Here is a 20,196-nt window from a genome sequence, read left to right as displayed (position 1 = left end):
TGAAAATATCACACTGTTCTGCTGAAAATATATTTAATTGGAGGTGCATTGCTACATACATATAGAGAGTGTAGTGATTTGTTAGTTATAAAGCCATTTAATTCAGTGGTGGTACTCGGAACATGAGTAAACTGCAAAAATGAAATTATAAATGTATGTGAAATTTTAAAGTTCAGAACATAAACTCAGTGTAAATAAAGTCTTCAATAAAATGAATTATGCATCTGAAATAGCTTTTTATCTCATCACAAACATTAGACATTATTAGTAAATGTAATGTCTTCTGTTTGTGACATGATAAAAAGTTACGTGTAAATTGCTGCTGCACTGGAAGCATCCTTTTTGCCATGTCATGTGGTCTTCTCTGGAAGTTCAATCTTTTGGCCCTTGGAACTGATGCAGAAGATTGATAAGAGTGTATGAGCTATTCAGAATCTGAAAATAAAGAAATGATATCATTCTTTCTTATACAATCAGATTTTAACATTTGGTAAATATATTTCATTTTAGTGACAGTAACACTGTTAATGTAACTATAATATTGTTTAAATCTGCAAGTGCAGGCACATACAGATACTGCTATTGCATTCATGAGCCCCATGCTCTATGAATGAATCAACAGCAAGAATTGTGCAGTATAGTACAGGTTACTTTACATAAGACATATTGTAAGGGAGGGTTATGAATGAGGGTAACTGAGACCCACCAAATCTGTATCCATACCCAAAAAATGTACTGAAATTATGCTTCTGAATCTGTTCTTTCTTAACTGTTCTGTTATACATATTGAAAATGTCCAATTGGAAGTATGTAGTTCCTGTATGTAACTGGGTAACTCAAGCGGAACATGAGGTACCAACTGATTAATGGAATGATGAGTGTGGAATATAAAATGAGCAGCTAAAGCAAACATGCAGTGAGGTTTCAAAAGCTTTGAAAACAACAAGCTATGTAGGTTTAAATATATGTTTGTTGCATTTTGTAATTATTCTATGTAATAATAACTAAATTTAGTCACTAATTTCACAGAAATATATTATAAGTACACAGTAAATTAAGTTCAATGATAAATAAATGTTTAAAGAATTTTTTTAAGGAAATGAAGGTAACTTAATTTTTATAATTTTACAATGCACTCTTTATTAACATACTTTGAGGAAGATAAAACTTCAAATTAATTGTTGTGCACAAATGTGAGTTTCACTTGATGATATCTCAGCAACTTGAAATATTATTTCAAGACTTTCCTTCAATGGAAACATGACACTACTGAAAATATTAGAAATCAATAAGTATATCACTCAGAACACTTACTTTTTTTTAAATAAGCAAGCCAATTTCTGCTTCATTAGGAAACTGGATAATTACAACATTACAGTCACTTTATGAGCTGCAACAAATTTCTATTCCTATGAAATTTGTATTTAACATCAGCTTAATAATCCTAAATATAGCTTCAGTATTACAGGATATCTCTCTCTTTCCCAAATTATTTTTTCAGTTGCTGGAAGCTGCTGAAGGCCTAAGAAACCCAAAACTAGATATCATAGATAAAATAAAAAAAGTTGTTACAAAACATCAAGGAAGTGAGCATTTGTTGGTAGTATTTTTTGCTTACGTTCATGGAAATACATAGCTCCTATCATATCCCTAACTAAAAAAAAAAAGTGCCATCACAGGCTCTCAGCTTGTGTCACATCATCTCTCAGATACTAAGCGTAGTGAGTACATTTGTTTATAATAATAGTAACTGTATTCAGTCTTTCAGCAGCAGGAATTACAAAAGGCATGACCCTGTTACCAAATTTCACTGATGGAATGGAAGACATTAATGAGGCTATGTTCATGATGTGCTTGGTGGTTCCTCAAAGACATTGATTACATTTCAGTACACTGCCATGTTAGCAGTGGAAATTTATAATTTCTTGCTGACGTTTTTAAATTTTTAAGCAATCTGACTGAATTTTGGTGTCTGCTGGTTGGTCAGCTTGTCCTAAATTGCTTGTGGTTTTGCTGAATCATTTCATAAGAATAATGGGACGCAGTCTTCAGCAAGGACAGACCCAATGTCCTTCACATTCTTATCTCTCTATACAAGGGCTCTGTCTACAATAATCTGTGATACAATATAACTGATTCTACAAAGGGCCTCCTCATTTCATATCTTATCAGTCCACAAAAAATTTCAGCATCCTTCTGTAACACCACATCTCAAAAGCTTTGGTTCTTTTATCTTCAATTTTCTCACAGTCCATGGTTCACTTTGAAACAATGCTGTTTTCTAGCATACAGTCTCAGAAATTTCTTCCTCAAATTGAGACCTTTGTTTAATAATATGCTGCTCTGCAAAACTTAAGCATGAGATCAATTAAGTAACACACCAAGTTAACTATTTGGTGGAACTAAATGAAAGTGCAAGAACATGGTGTCAGAGGTCTCTGAATCATGCACAGAAAGTTGGACATCAGACAATGCAAAGTCATCATGCCTATAGCACCCAATGGAGTTAGTCCCACAACATGAGGCAGTTCAAGGAACAGGAAAAGATGGTGTGTGAAATAAGCAAAAGCTACAATGGACTGTTGTGGCGTTTATCACTACAACATGGCTTGGAGACAACCTGTGGATAACCACACATGGGGAATAATTATCAGGTAACTTGAAGACAAATGATGTGAGCTGAATGTAGCCCAGGAGTATGGCATTGCACACAGCATTGTCTCATGTATATGGGAAGTGTTTTGACAAACAAGCTCTCCAGCCCAAATGAGAGGAGGTGGTCAACCATGGTCAGCTACAGCAGCAGATGACCACTGCATTGTGCACCAGGCAAGAAGAGACCCATGTCAAACAGCTGGTGCAATTGTGGCCACATTTAATTGTACTACAAGGCAAGCAATCTCACCCTCCAGAGTGGCATGGTGACTGTGTGGGGGTGGTCACTTTGCCTGACAACCAGTACTTTGTGTTCCATTGACACCCTCACATCACAAGCACCGTTTGCATTGGTGACAAGAGCATAAGGACTGGACCAATGAGAAGTGGGGTCATGTGCTCTTCTCAGATAAGAGCAGTTTCAGTCTGAGTAATGATTCTGGACATATCCTCATATGGCAAGAGGGGAGAATATGTAAACCACAAAGGGACATTGTTGAACATGATCATTCTGGTGGTCCAGGTGTTACAGTGTGGGGGCATTACGTTGCGTGGGTGTACTGATCTTCAAATCTTTGAACATGGTACACTCATAGGATTGCTTTGTAGTCTAACTGTCTGTCTGTCCATCTGTTAACACTCACTTTCTCACAAAGGCAGAAGAATGAAGTTCAAAGTTATGTTACATACTAAGGTCTACAGTCCCTTGGCAGAGCAAAAAAAAATTATCCTTCTAAGTCAGTGCAGATAAAAGTTGCAGCCATTTATGTCATATATTTTGATACTTGCAAACTCACTAATCAAATGGTACTGAAGTACCTGTGTTTTTAAAATTCGGTGTTCCTCCTGACAGAATTCTGAAGGAAAAGGCACTGTGCAAGTACAGCAATTGTGAAATACAGGAAATCTATTCACAGTTGTGAATATGGGCAACCTCCAAATGTATAATGGAATTATGACATTGAAAATTTGTGACAGACCGGACTTAAAGCCATATTTCCTACTTGCCATGAATGGTCGTCTTAACTATTTTTTAAGTGGTATCTCCCACTTAACGAGAGCAGTTGTCTTAGCTGCCCATTTTTGAAATTGCACTAAGGAATTAGGGCACTGAGCTTCAGGCTGGTGGAGACAGGGTGCAGGGGTCAAAACTCAGGGGCTTGGCATGTTGCCTCCACCTTCCCATCCCTGAACCACCTGCTCCAATTACATTTTTTTATTTTTATTTATGAAAGAGATAGACAGGTTAAGCAAACTGTCATTATTGATACAATTGCCCTTCTATGGGTAAAGAAATTATCTAGACAGCACAACAAAACATTAAAGCAAACAACAGAAAGGCCAACTTTTCCAGTGGAACCTACATTATACACTACAGCTATGGCTTCTAGTGACAAAACTACAGCTACTACAGACAAGACATCCGCAGATCCTTCTAACACACCACTGGGGCCAGACATGTCTTTACAAATACAAGGTCCATATAGTTCCCTCACATGTTCCAGTCCGTAAAATGACATGTGCATAAGGTTAACTTCTCATACCCAGCACAACCCAATTGGGGGAAGGTTCAAGAAAACACTACCCACATAATTTCCAAAATATTGGCACTATCACTGGTGGTGTTGGAGATGAGTGAATCTTTCCAACAAGAAGGTCCAAAAATCAAGATAGTGCTGGTCACCATCATGGTAAAGATACAATATGGTTAAACCCTTCATGCATGTCACTGCATGCATCTTTGAATGTGGATAAAACTTCATATCCAGGACAAGAAGGGAGGAGGGAATCACTGCAGCTGGGAACATACACTGAATAAGGGTCAACATGGTTTTATCAATCACCACATCTCCACAGCAGTCTCACACTCCAAACAGTGTTCATCCGTATCAGGTATATGGCACTGGAGTGTCTGCAGTACATATAGAATGGAGTCTCTGGCGATCTGTACATTTATGATTGACCTCCAAATACCAGGCTACTCTGGCACCTGAATCAGGGAGAGTGCCATGCACTGAACATAAGACCACTGGCCATGTAAACAAGAGAAGATAACTATTGATTGGATTCTGGGAATGGCCTTGCAGCATCTGACAATAAACGTCACAGGCACTTCATGGCCACTGCCTCAGCAGGTCAGCATTGACATAACCAAAGCCCATAAAAAAATCCTTAACATTAGATAGTGTCAGGGAAATATATGCCACTGGAAAAGATGGTTCATGAGAGGGGGGGGGGGGGGGGCTAGTTGTTCAATCAGAATTCCCTTGAAGCTGCTCTGGTAGTGGTCCACATCCTCATCGTCATGGTGACATACAAAGCAGCTGCTCTAACCTACAGGTTGACCATTCCAAGACCACTCTCTGTGGTAGGGAGGGAGAGCACATTGCATTGCACTTTGATGATCATTCTGTCGCTGGCAAAGTAATCAAAGACCTTATGTAGACTGCATGCTGTTGTCATTGGTACTGGGAGGAACACAGCCAGATTCTGTATCCTGGACACCAGACAGACATTGAAACAAGACACCCACTAGATGATGTTCAAAGGCTACAGCAAGTTGCTGTGGACATCTGTACTTAAGCACTGTTGAAGAGGATGAGCAAGATTTGCTATTCATTGACTGTCACATGTAAAGATAACCCCAAAACATTTCATCAATACCCTGGACTGGGTATGAGGCCAAGCTCCCTTCTGGGAGGCCGCCACTGAAGACTATCAGCCCAGACTTCTCCAAGTTCATGTGGCTTCCAGCAGTGGCACTGTATCAGGCAGTCCAGTCCAGTGATCTTTGGACTTTGTCTGGTGTAAGCAATAAAAACACCTGATTGTCCATAAAAATTTGGCAGAAAAAGCTATGATCTTTCAGTGTTAAGTCCATGCAGCCAGCACCAAGTCCATGTGACAGTGGCTCCACGGCATGATGTACATAGCTGCTGACAAGGAGGAACCTTGTCTCACAGAGTGGGTGATAGTGAGTTGCCTGCTGTACAAAATTGATGGTAATATGTTAAGTCAAGCCATGCAGAAGGCACATGATGGTGTTAATGAAGGCATGGGGGAGGGCCAGCCACTGCAGTATCTTCTCAAGATAGTCGTGGTGCACCTTATCAAAAGCATGGCCAAAGGCCACTAGCACCAAGGGCCCATGTAATGATATGTCTCCCCCAGTGAGATGACATTACTGTAATCACTGAGCGCCATCTGGATGTTGCTGTTACCAGCAACACATGTCTGGTCCATAGAGACGACATGGGGTAGGACACTCCAAATGTAGCAGCCAAAATCCTCATAAAGATCTTGAAACAAGCTTAATAGGCTGGTAAGTGTCAACTCCTCTTCCAACAGATAGCTTGGGAACTGATATAAGTATGCCATCGACAAAGGCAGGTACCATCTGCACTGCAGGGAACATCATTTCCTGGTAAATTACAACCAATTGGGCCACAAGTATGCCATTGACAAAGGCAGGTACCATCTGCACTGCAGGGAACATCATTTCTTGGTAAATTACAACCAATTGGGCCACAATAACATCTCGGAGCTTATGATAAAACTGTATCAGGAGATCGTGTGGGCCTGGTGACTATTTGGTCACCCCTTTGAGGAGTGTGTCAGTGACTACTCCATCATTATGGGGTCCATGAGGGTCGCCAACACATCTCCATTGAGGGCCCAAGACAGTAAGTGGAGGACTTCATCCACCTCCAGAGTGTCATGATCTTCTGCAGCATAGAATCGTCAGCAATGATCCAAGAAAGCATTGGTGATATCCTTTCAGCTTATCAGGACTGGCCATCTGGCACATACTGCATGCTCTTTGAATCTGCGACACTGATGAATAATGTGATGCACTTCTCCTCGATCTAATCCTGACTGTGTGTGTGTACAAGTGTGCCTTTGAGAAGGAATTGTGTAAGTGCAGTGATCTTCATTTGCAGTTGCCAGATACCAGCCTGCCATCCTGTCAATGGTGGCTGTGCAGATATCTACTGTAGGAGCATAAAATGGTATTCTGTGGTGTTTTGCCTCTAGACTGCAGTGCATCATTGTACTCCACAGATCAGTTTTTGCAAAATCGAGCCACCATCAGATCATGGAAGGATACATAGGATGCCGCCTCTTACACTTTTTTCTGCTGGCACTCCAGACCTTGAGGAGAATGACATTTGTCTTCCACGAGCTCCTGCTCTGCCACATTCTCTGTCTTGGGAGGGAGACGGTAGAGACGTAGGGACCATGATCAGTGAACGCCATCAGCCATGTCTCAGCATGAAGCATCTCCACTGTGAGTCCCTGGGATACACAGTGCTGGTCAAGGCAACTCAACGAATGTCCAGCAGTGTATGTGTATCCCTGTCAGGCACTGTGAGTACTCCACCAGGTAAGGTCTTGTACCAGCAATTGCTGTTCCAGGTACATGCTACAATGAGACATTTTATCCTGTGTTGACAGGACACAATTTATGTCACCACCGAGGATGGTATGATCATAGCATCACTTGAATGAAGGTGCAACCACCTCTGCATAAAACCTCAAATGGTCTCTATTCTTCTCCATACCAGAGGGGACACACAGATTCATGATTTTGCTGCCACAATATGTGTTAGCAAGTTGGTGTTGATGTAAGGTAGGTCACATCATCAATCATGATGACTTCCTTCACAAGAATGACCGTATCACCAGAGTTGTCCTTGCATAGCACCTGGTATATGTCATATCTACACTCCTGGAAATGGAAAAAAGAACACATTGACACCGGTGTGTCAGACCCACCATACCTGCTCCGGACACTGTGAGAGGGCTGTACAAGCAATGATAACACGCACGGCACAGCGGACACACCAGGAACCGCGGTGTTGGCCGTCGAATGGCGCTAGCTGCGCAGCATTTGTGCACCGCCGCCGTCAGTGTCAGCCAGTTTGCCGTGGCATACGGAGCTCCATCGCAGTCTTTAACACTGGTAGCATGCCGCGACAGCGTGGACGTGAACCGTATGTGCAGTTGACGGACTTTGAGCGAGGGCGTATAGTGGGCATGCGGGAGGCCAGGTGGACGTACCGCCGAATTGCTCAACACGTGGGGCGTGAGGTCTCCACAGTACATCGATGTTGTCGCCAGTGGTCGGCGGAAGGTGCACGTGCCCGTCGACCTGGGACCGGACCGCAGCGACGCACGGATGCACGCCAAGACCGTAGGATCCTACGCAGTGCCGTAGGGGACCGCACCGCCACTTCCCAGCAAATTAGGGACACTGTTGCTCCTGGGGTATCGGCGAGGACCATTCGCAACCGTCTCCATGAAGCTGGGCTACGGTCCCGCACACCGTTAGGCCGTCTTCCGCTGACGCCCCAACATCGTGCAGCCCGCCTCCAGTGGTGTCGCGACAGGCGTGAATGGAGGGACGAATGGAGACGTGTCGTCTTCAGCGATGAGAGTCGCTTCTGCCTTGGTGCCAATGATGGTCGTATGCGTGTTTGGCGCCGTGCAGGTGAGCGCCACAATCAGGACTGCATACGACCGAGGCACACAGGGCCAACACCCGGCATCATGGTGTGGGGAGCGATCTCCTACACTGGCCGTACACCACTGGTGATCGTCGAGGGGACACTGAATAGTGCACGGTACATCCAAACCGTCATCGAACCCATCGTTCTACCATTCCTAGACCGGCAAGGGAACTTGCTGTTCCAACAGGACAATGCACGTCCGCATGTATCCCGTGCCACCCAACGTGCTCTAGAAGGTGTGAGTCAACTACCCTGGCCAGCAAGATCTCCGGATCTGTCCCCCATTGAGCATGTTTGGGACTGGATGAAGCGTCGTCGCACGCGGTCTGCACGTCTAGCACGAACGCTGGTCCAACTGAGGCGCCAGGTGGAAATGGCATGGCAAGCCGTTCCACAGGACTACATCCAGCATCTCTACGATCGTCTCCATGGGAGAATAGCAGCCTGCATTGCTGCGAAAGGTGGATATACACTGTACTAGTGCCGACATTGTGCATGCTCTGTTGCCTGTGTCTATGTGCCTGTGGTTCTGTCAGTGTGATCATGTGATGTATCTGACCCCAGGAATGTGTCAATAAAGTTTCCCCTTCCTGGGACAATGAATTCACGGTGTTCTTATTTCAATTTCCAGGAGTGTATAAAGAGATGGGAATTTGTCAAGGTCCACTTTCTGTAAAAGTGCGAAGCCGAGATCTGCCAAGTGCAACATGTCATGAAAAATCTTCATCTACGTCTACATGAATACTCTGCAAATCAAATTTAAGTGCCTGGCAGAGGCTTCATCAAACCACCTTCACAATAATTCTCTATTATTACAATCTCGAACAGCTCGCGGAAAAAACGAACACCTATATCTTTCTGTGTGAGCTCTGATTTCCCTTATTTTATTTGATGATCTTTCATCCCTCTGTAGATTGGAGTAGACCTAAACAAAATATTTTCGCATTTGGAGGAGAAAGTTGGTGATTGAAATTTCGTGAGAAGATTCTGCCACAACGAAGAACGCACAAATCGTGTATCATTTCCGTGACACACTCTCGCCTATACCAAATGTGCTGCTCTTCTTTGAACTTTCTCTATGTACTCCATTACGACTCCGAGGTTATCTACTTCCAAGTTACATATGTTGAGAGCTGTTCAGGATTCGAATTCTGGAATATTTACTTCTTCTTCTTCTTTGGTGGAGGAATTTCGGAAGGCTGTGTTTAGTAATTCTGCTGTCGTCGATGGTATTTCCATTGCTGTCACACAGAGAAGTCATCGATTGTGTCTTACCACTAACGTACTTTATGTACCACCACAATCTGTTTCGATTTTCTGTCGGGTTTCGAGACAAAGTTTCGTTGTGGAAACTATAAGAGTCGTTCAGTAAGTAATGCCCCACATTCTGGCAAAAGGCAGAGCCGTAGTACAACGTCAAAATGGCTTCTATGTACGACTCACGCTACAAGCAGTGTGCTGTTATTGAATTCTTGTGTGCAGAAAAAGAAACAGTGGTGAACATCAATAAATGTTTGTGTGTAGTGTATGGCGATGCTGCAGTTGATAGGAGTACAGTTGGGCGAGGGGTAAGGAAAGTTACAACCTTAAGAAATGCAGAAACAGAGCTCCATGATCAGCCACGTCCTGTCACGGCCACTGCTCCAGACATGCTGAATCGTGTGGATGCCGTTATTCTTGTCGACCGGCGCATCACAACTCGACAATTAGTTCTGCAGTAGTCGGTCAGCATTGGAAGTGCGTCAGCAATGGTCGAGACTCTCTGATATTCAAAGAGGTGCTCACGATGTGTTCCACGAATGCTCACAATGGACCACAAGATTCAAAGAGAGGCCACTTCATCGGAATTGTTGGTGCATTTTGAGACTGACAGAGAGGCCTTTCTGTCATGGATCGTTGCAGGGGTTGAAATCTGGGTGCACCACTTTGGCCAGAAACAAGAAGGTAGTCTTGGCATCGCCCTCATTCACCATAAAACGAGAAATTCAAGACAACCCCCTCTGCCAGGAAAGTCATGGTGACAATCTCCTGGGATTGTGATGGCGTCATTCTTGTGGATGTGATGCCAAGAGAGTCGACCATCGATTCAGAGGCATATGTGAAGACTCGGAATAAAGTCAAGAACCATTTCGCCGGCCGGAGTGGCCGAGCGGTTCTAGGCGCTACAGTCTGGTACCGCGCGACCGCTACGGTCGCAGGTTCGAATCCTGCCTTGGGCTTGGATGTGTGTGATGTCCTTAGGTTAGTTAGGTTTAAGTAGTTCTAAGTTCTAGCGGACTGATGACCTCAGAAGTTAAGTCCCATAGTGTTCAGAGCCATTTGAACCATTTGAACCAAGAACCATTTCCGAGTGTTCGATCGGACAAGAATCCAGTAGAAATATTGCTGCAACACGATAATACACTTCCCCACACAAGTCTGAGAATCCAGGAACACATTGTGAAATTGGGCTGGACATTATTGCCTCATCCACCCTAAGAGTCCAGATCTGGCTTCCTCAGACTTCCATCTCTTTGGACCGCTTAAAGATTCTGTGCGGGTAACACACTTTGAAACTGATGACAGTGTCAGTCATGCAGTGATACCATGGCTATGCCTACAGAACAAGAACTTTTACCAGCACGGAATACATGCTCTTCCATAACGTTGGTGTACAGCCATAGAACCTGACGGAGACTACGTAGTAAATAGGACATGGACAAGATATATTGATGTATATCGCCACCAAATTCTGACTCGTAACAACAAAATGTTCTGATAAAAAAAGTGTAGCATTACTAATCGAACGACCCTCGTATTATAAACATCTCACATTGAAGTCCGTGCTAAATTTCGAGCTTTTGTAAAAGAATGCTTAAATTTGGCATTCTCTCTTTGTTGTTTCTGCAACAGTGTTCTAACCCGTTTTGTGTACCGAGGAGGATAAGCTCTGTAGTTTTGTTGATTTATTTGGTTAAAATCTCTCAGTTGCTGTCGATGCTATTTCCTTTAATTCAAGCCAAATCTTGTCTAGACTTACATTATTAATTTGGAAGAAGTGGAGAATTTCTCTCAGGAAGGCGTCACGAGAATTTTTAACTGCTGGTTGGAACAGGTATATTTTTCAGAATGAGATTTTCACTCTGTAGAGGAGTGTGCGCCGATACGAAACTTCCTGACAGATTAAAACTGTGTGCCGGACCGAGATTCGAACTCGGGACCTTTGCCATTCGCGGGCAAGTGCTCTACCAACTGAGCTACCCAAGCACGACTCACGCCACCTCCTCACACCTTTACTTCTGCCAGTACCTCGTCTCCTACCTTCCAAACGAGGTAGGAGGCGAGGCACTGGCAGAAGTAAAGGTATGAGGAGGGGGCGTGAGCCGTGCTTGGGTAGCTCAGTTGGGAGAGCACTTGCCGCGAATGGCAAAGGTCCCGAGTTCGAGTCTCGGACCGGCACACAGTTTTAATCTGCCAGGAAGTTTCAGGTATATTTTTCGTTTATTTCTGAAGGATTTTGGGGTTACAATATTCAGTCTCACTACGACAACCCTGTGTTCACTAATCCCTGTACCCATTTTGATGCTCGTTATTAGCTAAGGATTTTTTGTTGCTAAGAGGTCGAGTGTATTTTCAGAACCGTTTAGCGTTCGCGTGGGCTCATTCTCTAACTGCTCGAAATAATTTTCAGAGAATGTGTTTAGCACAATTTCGGATGATATTTCACGTGTACCTCTGGATTTAAACATGTATTTTTGGCAACAAACGGAGGGTAAGTTGAAATCAGCAACGACTACTCTGGAGAGCCGAAGAAACTGTTACACCTGCCTACTATCGTGTAGGACCCTAGCGAGCACGTGGAAGTGCCGCAACACGACGTCGCATGGACTCGACTGATTTCTGAAGTAGCGCTGGATGAAACTGACGCCATGAATCCTGTAGGGTTGTCCATAAATCCATAAGACTACGAGGGGATGGAAATCTCTTGTGAAAAATACGTTACAAGGCATCACAGATATGCTCAATAATGTTCATTACTGGGGAGTTTGGTGGCCAGCGGAAGTGCTTAAACTCAGAAGAGTGTTCCTGGAACCACTCTGTACCAATTCTGGATGTGAGGGGTGTCGCATTGTCCTGCTGTAATTGCCCTCGACCGTCGGAATGCACAATGTACATGAATGGATGCAGGTGATCAGACAGGATGCTTACGCATGTGTCACCTATCAGTGTCGTATCTGGATGTATCAGGGGTCCCAAATGACTCCAGCTGCACACGGCACATTACATAACCTCCACCTGCTTCAACAGTCCCATGCTGACATGCAGGGTCTATGAATTCATGAGGTTGTCTCTATACCTGAACATGTCCATCCGCTCAATATAATTTGAAACGAGACTTGTGTGACCAGGCAACATGTTTACAGGCATCTACAGTCCAATGGTGGTGTTGACGGGCCCAGGCAAAGTGAAAATCTCTGTATCGTTCAGTCATCAAGGCCTTGAAAGCCCATATTGATGATGTTTCATTGAATGGTCCTTACCACCAAGTCTGTGCCAGCCACTTTCTCCTCCGGATCAGTTCCCCCTTCATGTTGCAAGAACCAGTGCTACGGGGTGCTCATGTAGTGTGGAATGTCTGTCTGTAGTGCCCTGCTACCACATCGAGGGCTCCTCAGGGTCGACTGGAGACGATACTTCTGTCGACAGTTGATGATCACGTAGTACAGATAGAAATGCCCACACATACATCAATGAGACCACCGTCAGATCGGGTGACTTCTTGTCCTCACCCAGTAGCAGTTGCGTGATGCAAGTTTGCATACAGTTTGATCTGAGATGGCCCTCTTGGCAGCAATCAGAACACATGTTCAACTGATCATCATACGTTACGAAGCATGGCATATCTCTATGTTCAACCAGGACAGGACATATTTAGTAAGATCTGCGCACTCCTGGTGTTTGGCAACATTGGTATGCATCTGGGTATGTGGTAAAGTGTGCCTACTTTTTCTGTCATATAGCTAATACCATTGCCAAAAGGTCTCAACGCTGCAATCACCACCTGTGCTGGCACCTCAAAGGGTAGCTCGAACACAAGGACTGTTCTCTGACTGAGACCTGCATGCTCTGCTTTCGTGGAACCAATATGTGTGTCCAAATGTCTGGACTGAAGGTCGCTCATCTTTTTGAGAATTCTTTCACAGTCTGTTTCATCCATCAGTTACATGTAGACTACGCTGCTAGCAGTGGAGAGATGAATCCATCACAGAGTCCAAGGTGACTGAAGTATTACATAGTCCAAAAAGCATAAATTTCAAATCATAGAGAGTGCCACATGTTCTGAAGGAAGGATCTGAACTAGGGGGTAGGGGGGGGGGGGGGGGGGCAGGTCATACTAGTCTCAGGAAACAAGGACTCGAGACAACATACAGCACTTCTTATTAAATAAAACAGTAAACCAGTGCAAAACTGCTTTTAATAAACATTTTAAATACAAGAATGCACTTGTACAATCCGAGAAAACATGCAGCATTTCTTATTAAATAAAACAGTAAACTAGTAAAAAACTGCGAATATCTTATGGGGGGGGGGCAGCTGCCCCTCGCCCCCCCCCCCCCCCCCCCGCCCCTCGTTGGGTACGCCCGCGAGTGCAGGCATGGATTTGGGGAATTCTTGTAAATTTCACACAGCTATTGCTGGAAGGTAGTTATTAAGGGACCAATTGGCTCATCGGCTGGCAGGCACAGGCAACGTTGATATTTTGCAAACAATTCTGCAAGGCAGGTTTATGACACCACTCACAGGTGGGAAGGCATAGACGGGAGGGGGGGGGGGGGGTACTATTTACAAATGTGAAGTAATCAGGGCAGTACATGGCACAGACGTATTGTGAAGAGCCTATATGTTGCAGTTACTCGTACAACAGCGCTCCTATACCAGGGTGCAAATTAACGGTCTCCAGGGTGCAGAACAGTCTGCGGTCACTGAACAAGCTGCCCTCGTCAGGTCGTCCGAGCTGCTAAGGCTCACAACAATGACGGCGATCGGCTGTTTCCCTTCGGCGCTCTACATGGGGTCCATGAGTTTCGCTTGAGGGAATAGTAAGCTGAGTTCCAAGATGCTGGGTGCAGTAATGCACACAGTGGCCACTTAGCCATGGCGTGAGTAGGAGCGCTACATCTGCAAGGCTGGGCGACCGGGCACTGACGCTGCAGATTCTGTCATTGGCATTGTCGCTGAACCATGCACATATGGTGTGTGGCGCCATTGCCGAGTTCAGCAGAAGGCCCGTTGTGTATCTTTGATATAATAAAGTCAATGACAGTCTTAACTGTGTTTCTCTGCACACTTCAGCATGAGTCATCCCTCTCTCCCAAAACATACCAGCCGGCCGAAGTGGCCGTGCGGTTAAAGGCGCTGCAGTCTGGAACCGCAAGACCGCTACGGTCGCAGGTTCGAATCCTGCCTCGGGCATGGATGTTTGTGATGTCCTTAGGTTAGTTAGGTTTAACTAGTTCTAAGTTCTAGGGGACTAATGACCTCAGCAGTTGAGTCCCATAGTGCTCAGAGCCATTTGAACCATTTGAACCCAAAACATACCTCTCGATCGTTCTGGCGTATTATAACCCCTTAGCTCCGGGGGTTGTAACAGTGGGCTGCGTCTCCCCACTCCTGGCTTGAAAGCATCTGAAAATTTGCGCTCAGTGGCTAACACTCATCTATTTTGTTCCTCAGTTTGACCAGTTCCTATTGGCTTCCTCCACTGCGTTGTCTGTAGCGGTAGCAGAGCGTGACTCTTCACTGATGGCAATGAGATGCCCTTCCTGGAATAGTTTGGATGTTCCTATGCTCATGCCTTTAGGGATTGTGTGTATATTTCTTTTGTGAGCCTGAACAGCTATTTGCAATTGACAAAAGCTTCATAGTTTATCTGAGTATCTAGATGGACGACTGGGACTCGTCTCGTTGATAATGACATGATTATGTCTTCGATGGAAAACGATGTCTACGAGATGCCCCATCCGAGAATAACATAATGACTACATTCTGTTGAAACGATACATGCAAAGGGCTATGTTCAGTCAGTTACAGTCGTTCTTGCAATACAAGTTCCTGTCGGCTGATCGTATTTCCTCAGCTATGATCTTCAGCACAGTCGCTTTCATATCGCAAAATAATCTTCTTTAACTAAAAATGACTTTTACTTTTTTTTATTTTCGTGTCTAGTTCAGTAGAACCAAATTGAGGAGCAAATTTCCCAGGTCATGGAATGTATCAGTACATGAAATTACAACATAAAAGTAATAGAAGATAAAATAAAATGCTTATGAACCCAAAAAAGTCAAGCCATAAGTTTAAGTAAACGCTATCAACAATTTAACATAAGAATCAGCTTAATATTTCAAGGAACTCCTCAACAGAATAGAAGAAATGACCCATGAGAAAACTCTTGAGTCTCGATTTGAAAGCGCATGGATTACTGCCAAGGTTTTTGAATTCTTGTGTTAGCTCATTGAAAATGGATACAGAAGTATACTGCATACCTTTCTGCACAGGAGTTAAGAAAGTTGATCCAAATGCAGATCGGATTTCTGCCGAGTATTAACTGAGTGAAAGCTACTGATTCTTGGGAATAAGCTGATATTGTTAACAAGAAATGACAGTATTGAGAGGCCAATGTCAAAATATGCAGATTAATGAACAGGGGTCGACAAGAGGTTCGCAAACTTACACAACTTATTGCCCTAACTGCCCGTTTCTGTGCCAAAAAGTATTCTTTTAAAACGGGAAGAGTTGCCGCAAAACATAATACCATATGACATAAGCGAATGAAAATATGCAAAGTAGATTAATTTTCGTGTCGAATGATCACTTACTTCAGTTACCGTCCGAATTGTAAAAATGGCAGCATTAAATTCCTGAACAAGATCCTGAATGTGCACTTTCCATGAGAGTTTACCATCTATCTGAACACCTACAAATCTGAATAGCTCACTTTCACTAATCGTATGCCCATTCTTAGAAATTAAAACGTTGGCTTTTGTTGAATTGTGTGTTAGAAGTTGTAAAAACTGAGTCTTCCTGTGATTTAGCGTTAATTTATTTTCTACAAGCCATGAACTTATATCATGAACTTCACTACTTGAAACAGAGCCAATGTTGCACAGAACATCCTTTACTACGAAGCTAGGGTCATCAGCAAACAGAAATATTTAAGACTTACCCATAATACTAGAGGGCATATCATTTATATACATGAGAAACAGGTGTGGCCCTAACACTCATCCCTGGGGCACCCCCATTTGACCGTATCACACTCAGACCCTACATCACAGCTATTCTCAACACTGTGCATAATGACCTTTTGCTGTCTGTTGTTGAAATAAGAGGTGAACCAATTGTGAGCCACTCCCCATACTCCGTAATGGTTCAACTTCTGAAGCAATATTTTGTGATAAACACAATCAAATGCCTTAGTCAAATCAAAAAAATATGCCTGCCGTTCGAAACCCTTCGTTTAATCCATCCATTACCTCACAGAGAAAGCAAAATATAGCATTTTCAGTTGTTACACGACTTCTAAAGCCGAACTGTACAGTTGATAGCAAATCGTGTGATATAAAATGTTCAATTATCCTTACATACACAGCCTTTTCAGTGACTTCAGCAAACATTGAGGGCATAGAAATAGGTCTAAAATCGTCTGCGTTATCCCTTTCTCCTTTTTTATAAAGCGGCTTTATTACTGAATACTTCAATCGTTCAGTAAACTGACCATTCTTAAAGTAGAAATTACAAATATAGCTAAGTACAGGGCTAACATGTGCAGCACAGTACTTTAACATTCTGCTAGGCACTCCACCATATCCATGAGAGTCCTTAGTCTTCAGTGATTTAATTATTGACTCATTCTCCCCCATGTCAGTATCACAGAGGAGTATTTCAGACACAGTCTCAGAAAGGCATTTTCAAAGAGAGTGATGTGGGTCCCTGTAGAAACAAAGTTTTTATTTAATTCACCAGTAATGTTCAAAAAGTGATTGTTAAATACTGTACATATATCTACATGTACATCTACATCCATACTCCGCAAGCCACCTGACGGTGTGTGTCGGAGGGTACCTCTATCGGTTCTCCCTTCTATTCCAGTCTCGTATTATTCGTGGAAAGGAAGACTGTCGGTATGCCTCTGTGTGGGCTCTAATCTCTCTGATTTTATCCTCATGGTCTCTTCGCGAGATATACGTAGGAGGGAGCAATATACTGCTTGACTCCTCGGTGAAGGTATGTTCACGAAACTTCAACAAATGCCCGTACCGAGCTACTCCTGCAGAGTCTTCCATTGGAGTTTATCTATCATCTCCGTAACGCTTTCGTGATTACTAAATGATCCTGTAACGAAGCACGCTGCTCTCCGTTGGATCTTCTCTATCTCTTCTATCAACTCTAATTGATAGGGATCCCACATTGGTGAGCAACATTCAAGCAGTGGGCGAACAAGCGTACTGTAACCTACTTCTTTTGTTTTCTGATTGCATTTCCTTAGGATTCTTCCAGTGAATCTCAGTCTGGCATCTGCCTTACCGACGATCAACTTTATATCATCATTCCATTTTAAATCACTCCTAATGCCTACTCCCAGATAATTTATGGAATTCACTGCTTCCAGTTGCTGACCTGCTATATTGTAGCTAAATGATAAAGGATCTTTCTTTCTTTGTATTCGCAGCACATTACACTTCTCTACATTGAGATCCATTTGCCATTCCCTGCACCATGCGTCAATTCGTTGCAGATCCTCCTGCATTTCAGTACAATTTTCCATTGTTACAACCTCTCGATATACTACAGCATCATCCGCAAAAAGCCTCAGTGAACTTCCGATGTTATTCACAAGGTCATTTATGTACACTCCTGGAAATTGAAATAAGAACACCGTGAATTCATTGTCCCAGGAAGGGGAAACTTTATCGACACATTCCTGGGGTCAGATACATCACATGATCACACTGACAGAACCACAGGCACATAGACACAGGCAACAGAGCATGCACAATGTCGGCACTAGTACAGTGTATATCCACATTTCGCAGCAATGCAGGCTGCTATTCTCCCATGCAGACGATCGTAGAGGTGCTGGATGTAGTCCTGTGGAACGGCTTGCCATGCCATTTCCACCTGGCGCCTCAGTTGGACCAGCGTTCGTGCTGGACGTGCAGACCGCGTGAGACGACGCTTCATCCAGTCCCAAACATGCTCAATGGGGGACAGATCCGGAGATCTTGCTGGCCAGGGTAGTTGACTTACACCTTCTAGAGCACGTTGGGTGGCACGGGATACATGCGGACGTGCATTGTCCTGTTGGAACAGCAAGTTCCCTTGCCGGTCTAGGAATGGTAGAACGATGGGTTCGATGACGGTTTGGATGTACCGTGCACTATTCAGTGTCCCCTCGACGATCACCAGTGGTGTACGGCCAGTGTAGGAGATCGCTCCCCACACCATGATGCCGGGTGTTGGCCCTGTGTGCCTCGGTCGTATGCAGTCCTGATTGTGGCGCTCACCTGCACGGCGCCAAACACGCATACGACCATCATTGGCACCAAGGCAGAAGCGACTCTCATCGCTGAAGACGACACGTCTCCATTCGTCCCTCCATTCACGCCTGTCGCGACACCACTGGAGGCGGGCTGCACGATGTTGGGGCGTCAGCGGAAGACGGCCTAACGGTGTGCGGGACCGTAGCCCAGCTTCATGGAGACGGTTGCGAATGGTCCTCGCCGATACCCCAGGAGCAACAGTGTCCCTAATTTGCTGGGAAGTGGCGGTGCGGTCCCCTACGGCACTGCGTAGGATCCTACGGTCTTGGCGTGCATCCGTGCGTCGCTGCGGTCCGGTCCCAGGTCGACGGCAACGTGCACCTTCCGCCGACCACTGGCGACAACATCGATGTACTGTGGAGACCTCACGCCCCACGTGTTGAGCAATTCGGCGGTACGTCCACCCGGCCTCCCGCATGCCCACTATACGCCCTCGCTCAAAGTCCGTCAACTGCACATACGGTTCACGTCCACGCTGTCGCGGCATGCTACCAGTGTTAAAGACTGCGATGGAGCTCCGTATGCCACGGCAAACTGGCTGACACTGACGGCGGCGGTGCACAAATGCTGCGCAGCTAGCGCCATTCGACGGCCAACACCGCGGTTCCTGGTGTGTCCGCTGTGCCGTGCGTGTGATCATTGCTTGTACAGCCCTCTCGCAGTGTCCGGAGCAAGTATGGTGGGTCTGACACACCGGTGTCAATGTGTTCTTTTTTCCATTTCGAGGAGTGTATATTGTGAATAGCAACCGTCCTACGACACTCCCCTGCGGCACACCTGAAATCACTCTTATTTCGGAAGACTTCTCTCCATTGAGAATGACATGCTGCGTTCTCATTTATCAGTAAGAGAAATATTGTTACTAAGAACTGACTTTATATCATCGACCTTGTGCTGCTTACCAGACACTTCCTTCACAACTGACCATAGGTTTAAAAAAAGTCTCTGTTGCCGTTGAGGTAGCTTTCCTGCATAGTTTGTAGTTATATGTGACATTTGTTTGAGTGCAAAATCCTTTTAGTAATAAAATTTGTGCATCATAGTCTAAAGGCCATTCACCCTCTTACTAACAGAATGTCCATCTAGTAATGAAGAATGAATAAAAATATTGTCTGTGGCTGTGCTGCTGATCCGTGCACCCTGGTTGGAAAAAACAGTCTGCATCAGATCTTACGAGGATAGGAGATCTATAAACATCCTTTTTCTTGCATAATCATATACAAAATTACTTTTGGTACTTCCTATAAAGTGAACTAAGAACTCTGTGTAGTTTTAGCAGAAATGCTCTGAAGTCAGAGTTACGGGACCTATAAGCAACAACAATCAGACGTTTAGTTTCATTAAATTTAGCTGCCCCTGCACAACATTGAAATATCTGTTCAGTGCAGTGCCGAGATACGTCTATGGACTCAAACGGAATACTGATTTTTTTTTAACGTACATGGCCACTC

General features: G+C 44.3%; 1 protein-coding gene across 1 annotated transcript in view; it reads right to left on the bottom strand.

Moving 5' to 3' along the window:
- Positions 1-238: 238 nt before the first annotated feature.
- LOC126196880 (uncharacterized) overlaps positions 239-20,196 on the bottom strand; it is a 130,808-nt gene continuing 110,850 nt past the window's right edge. Inside the window, exon 8 of the mRNA XM_049934599.1 lies at positions 239-435. Coding sequence (XP_049790556.1) covers positions 373-435 — 63 coding nt within the window. The 3' untranslated portion in view covers positions 239-372. The remainder of the gene's footprint in view (positions 436-20,196) is intronic.

Source organism: Schistocerca nitens, chromosome 1 (genome assembly GCF_023898315.1).
Source record: "Schistocerca nitens isolate TAMUIC-IGC-003100 chromosome 1, iqSchNite1.1, whole genome shotgun sequence".
NCBI classification, from domain to species: domain Eukaryota; kingdom Metazoa; phylum Arthropoda; class Insecta; order Orthoptera; family Acrididae; genus Schistocerca; species Schistocerca nitens.
Note: the sequence above shows the minus strand (reverse complement) of the source record. Positions and strands in the feature narration are given on the sequence as shown.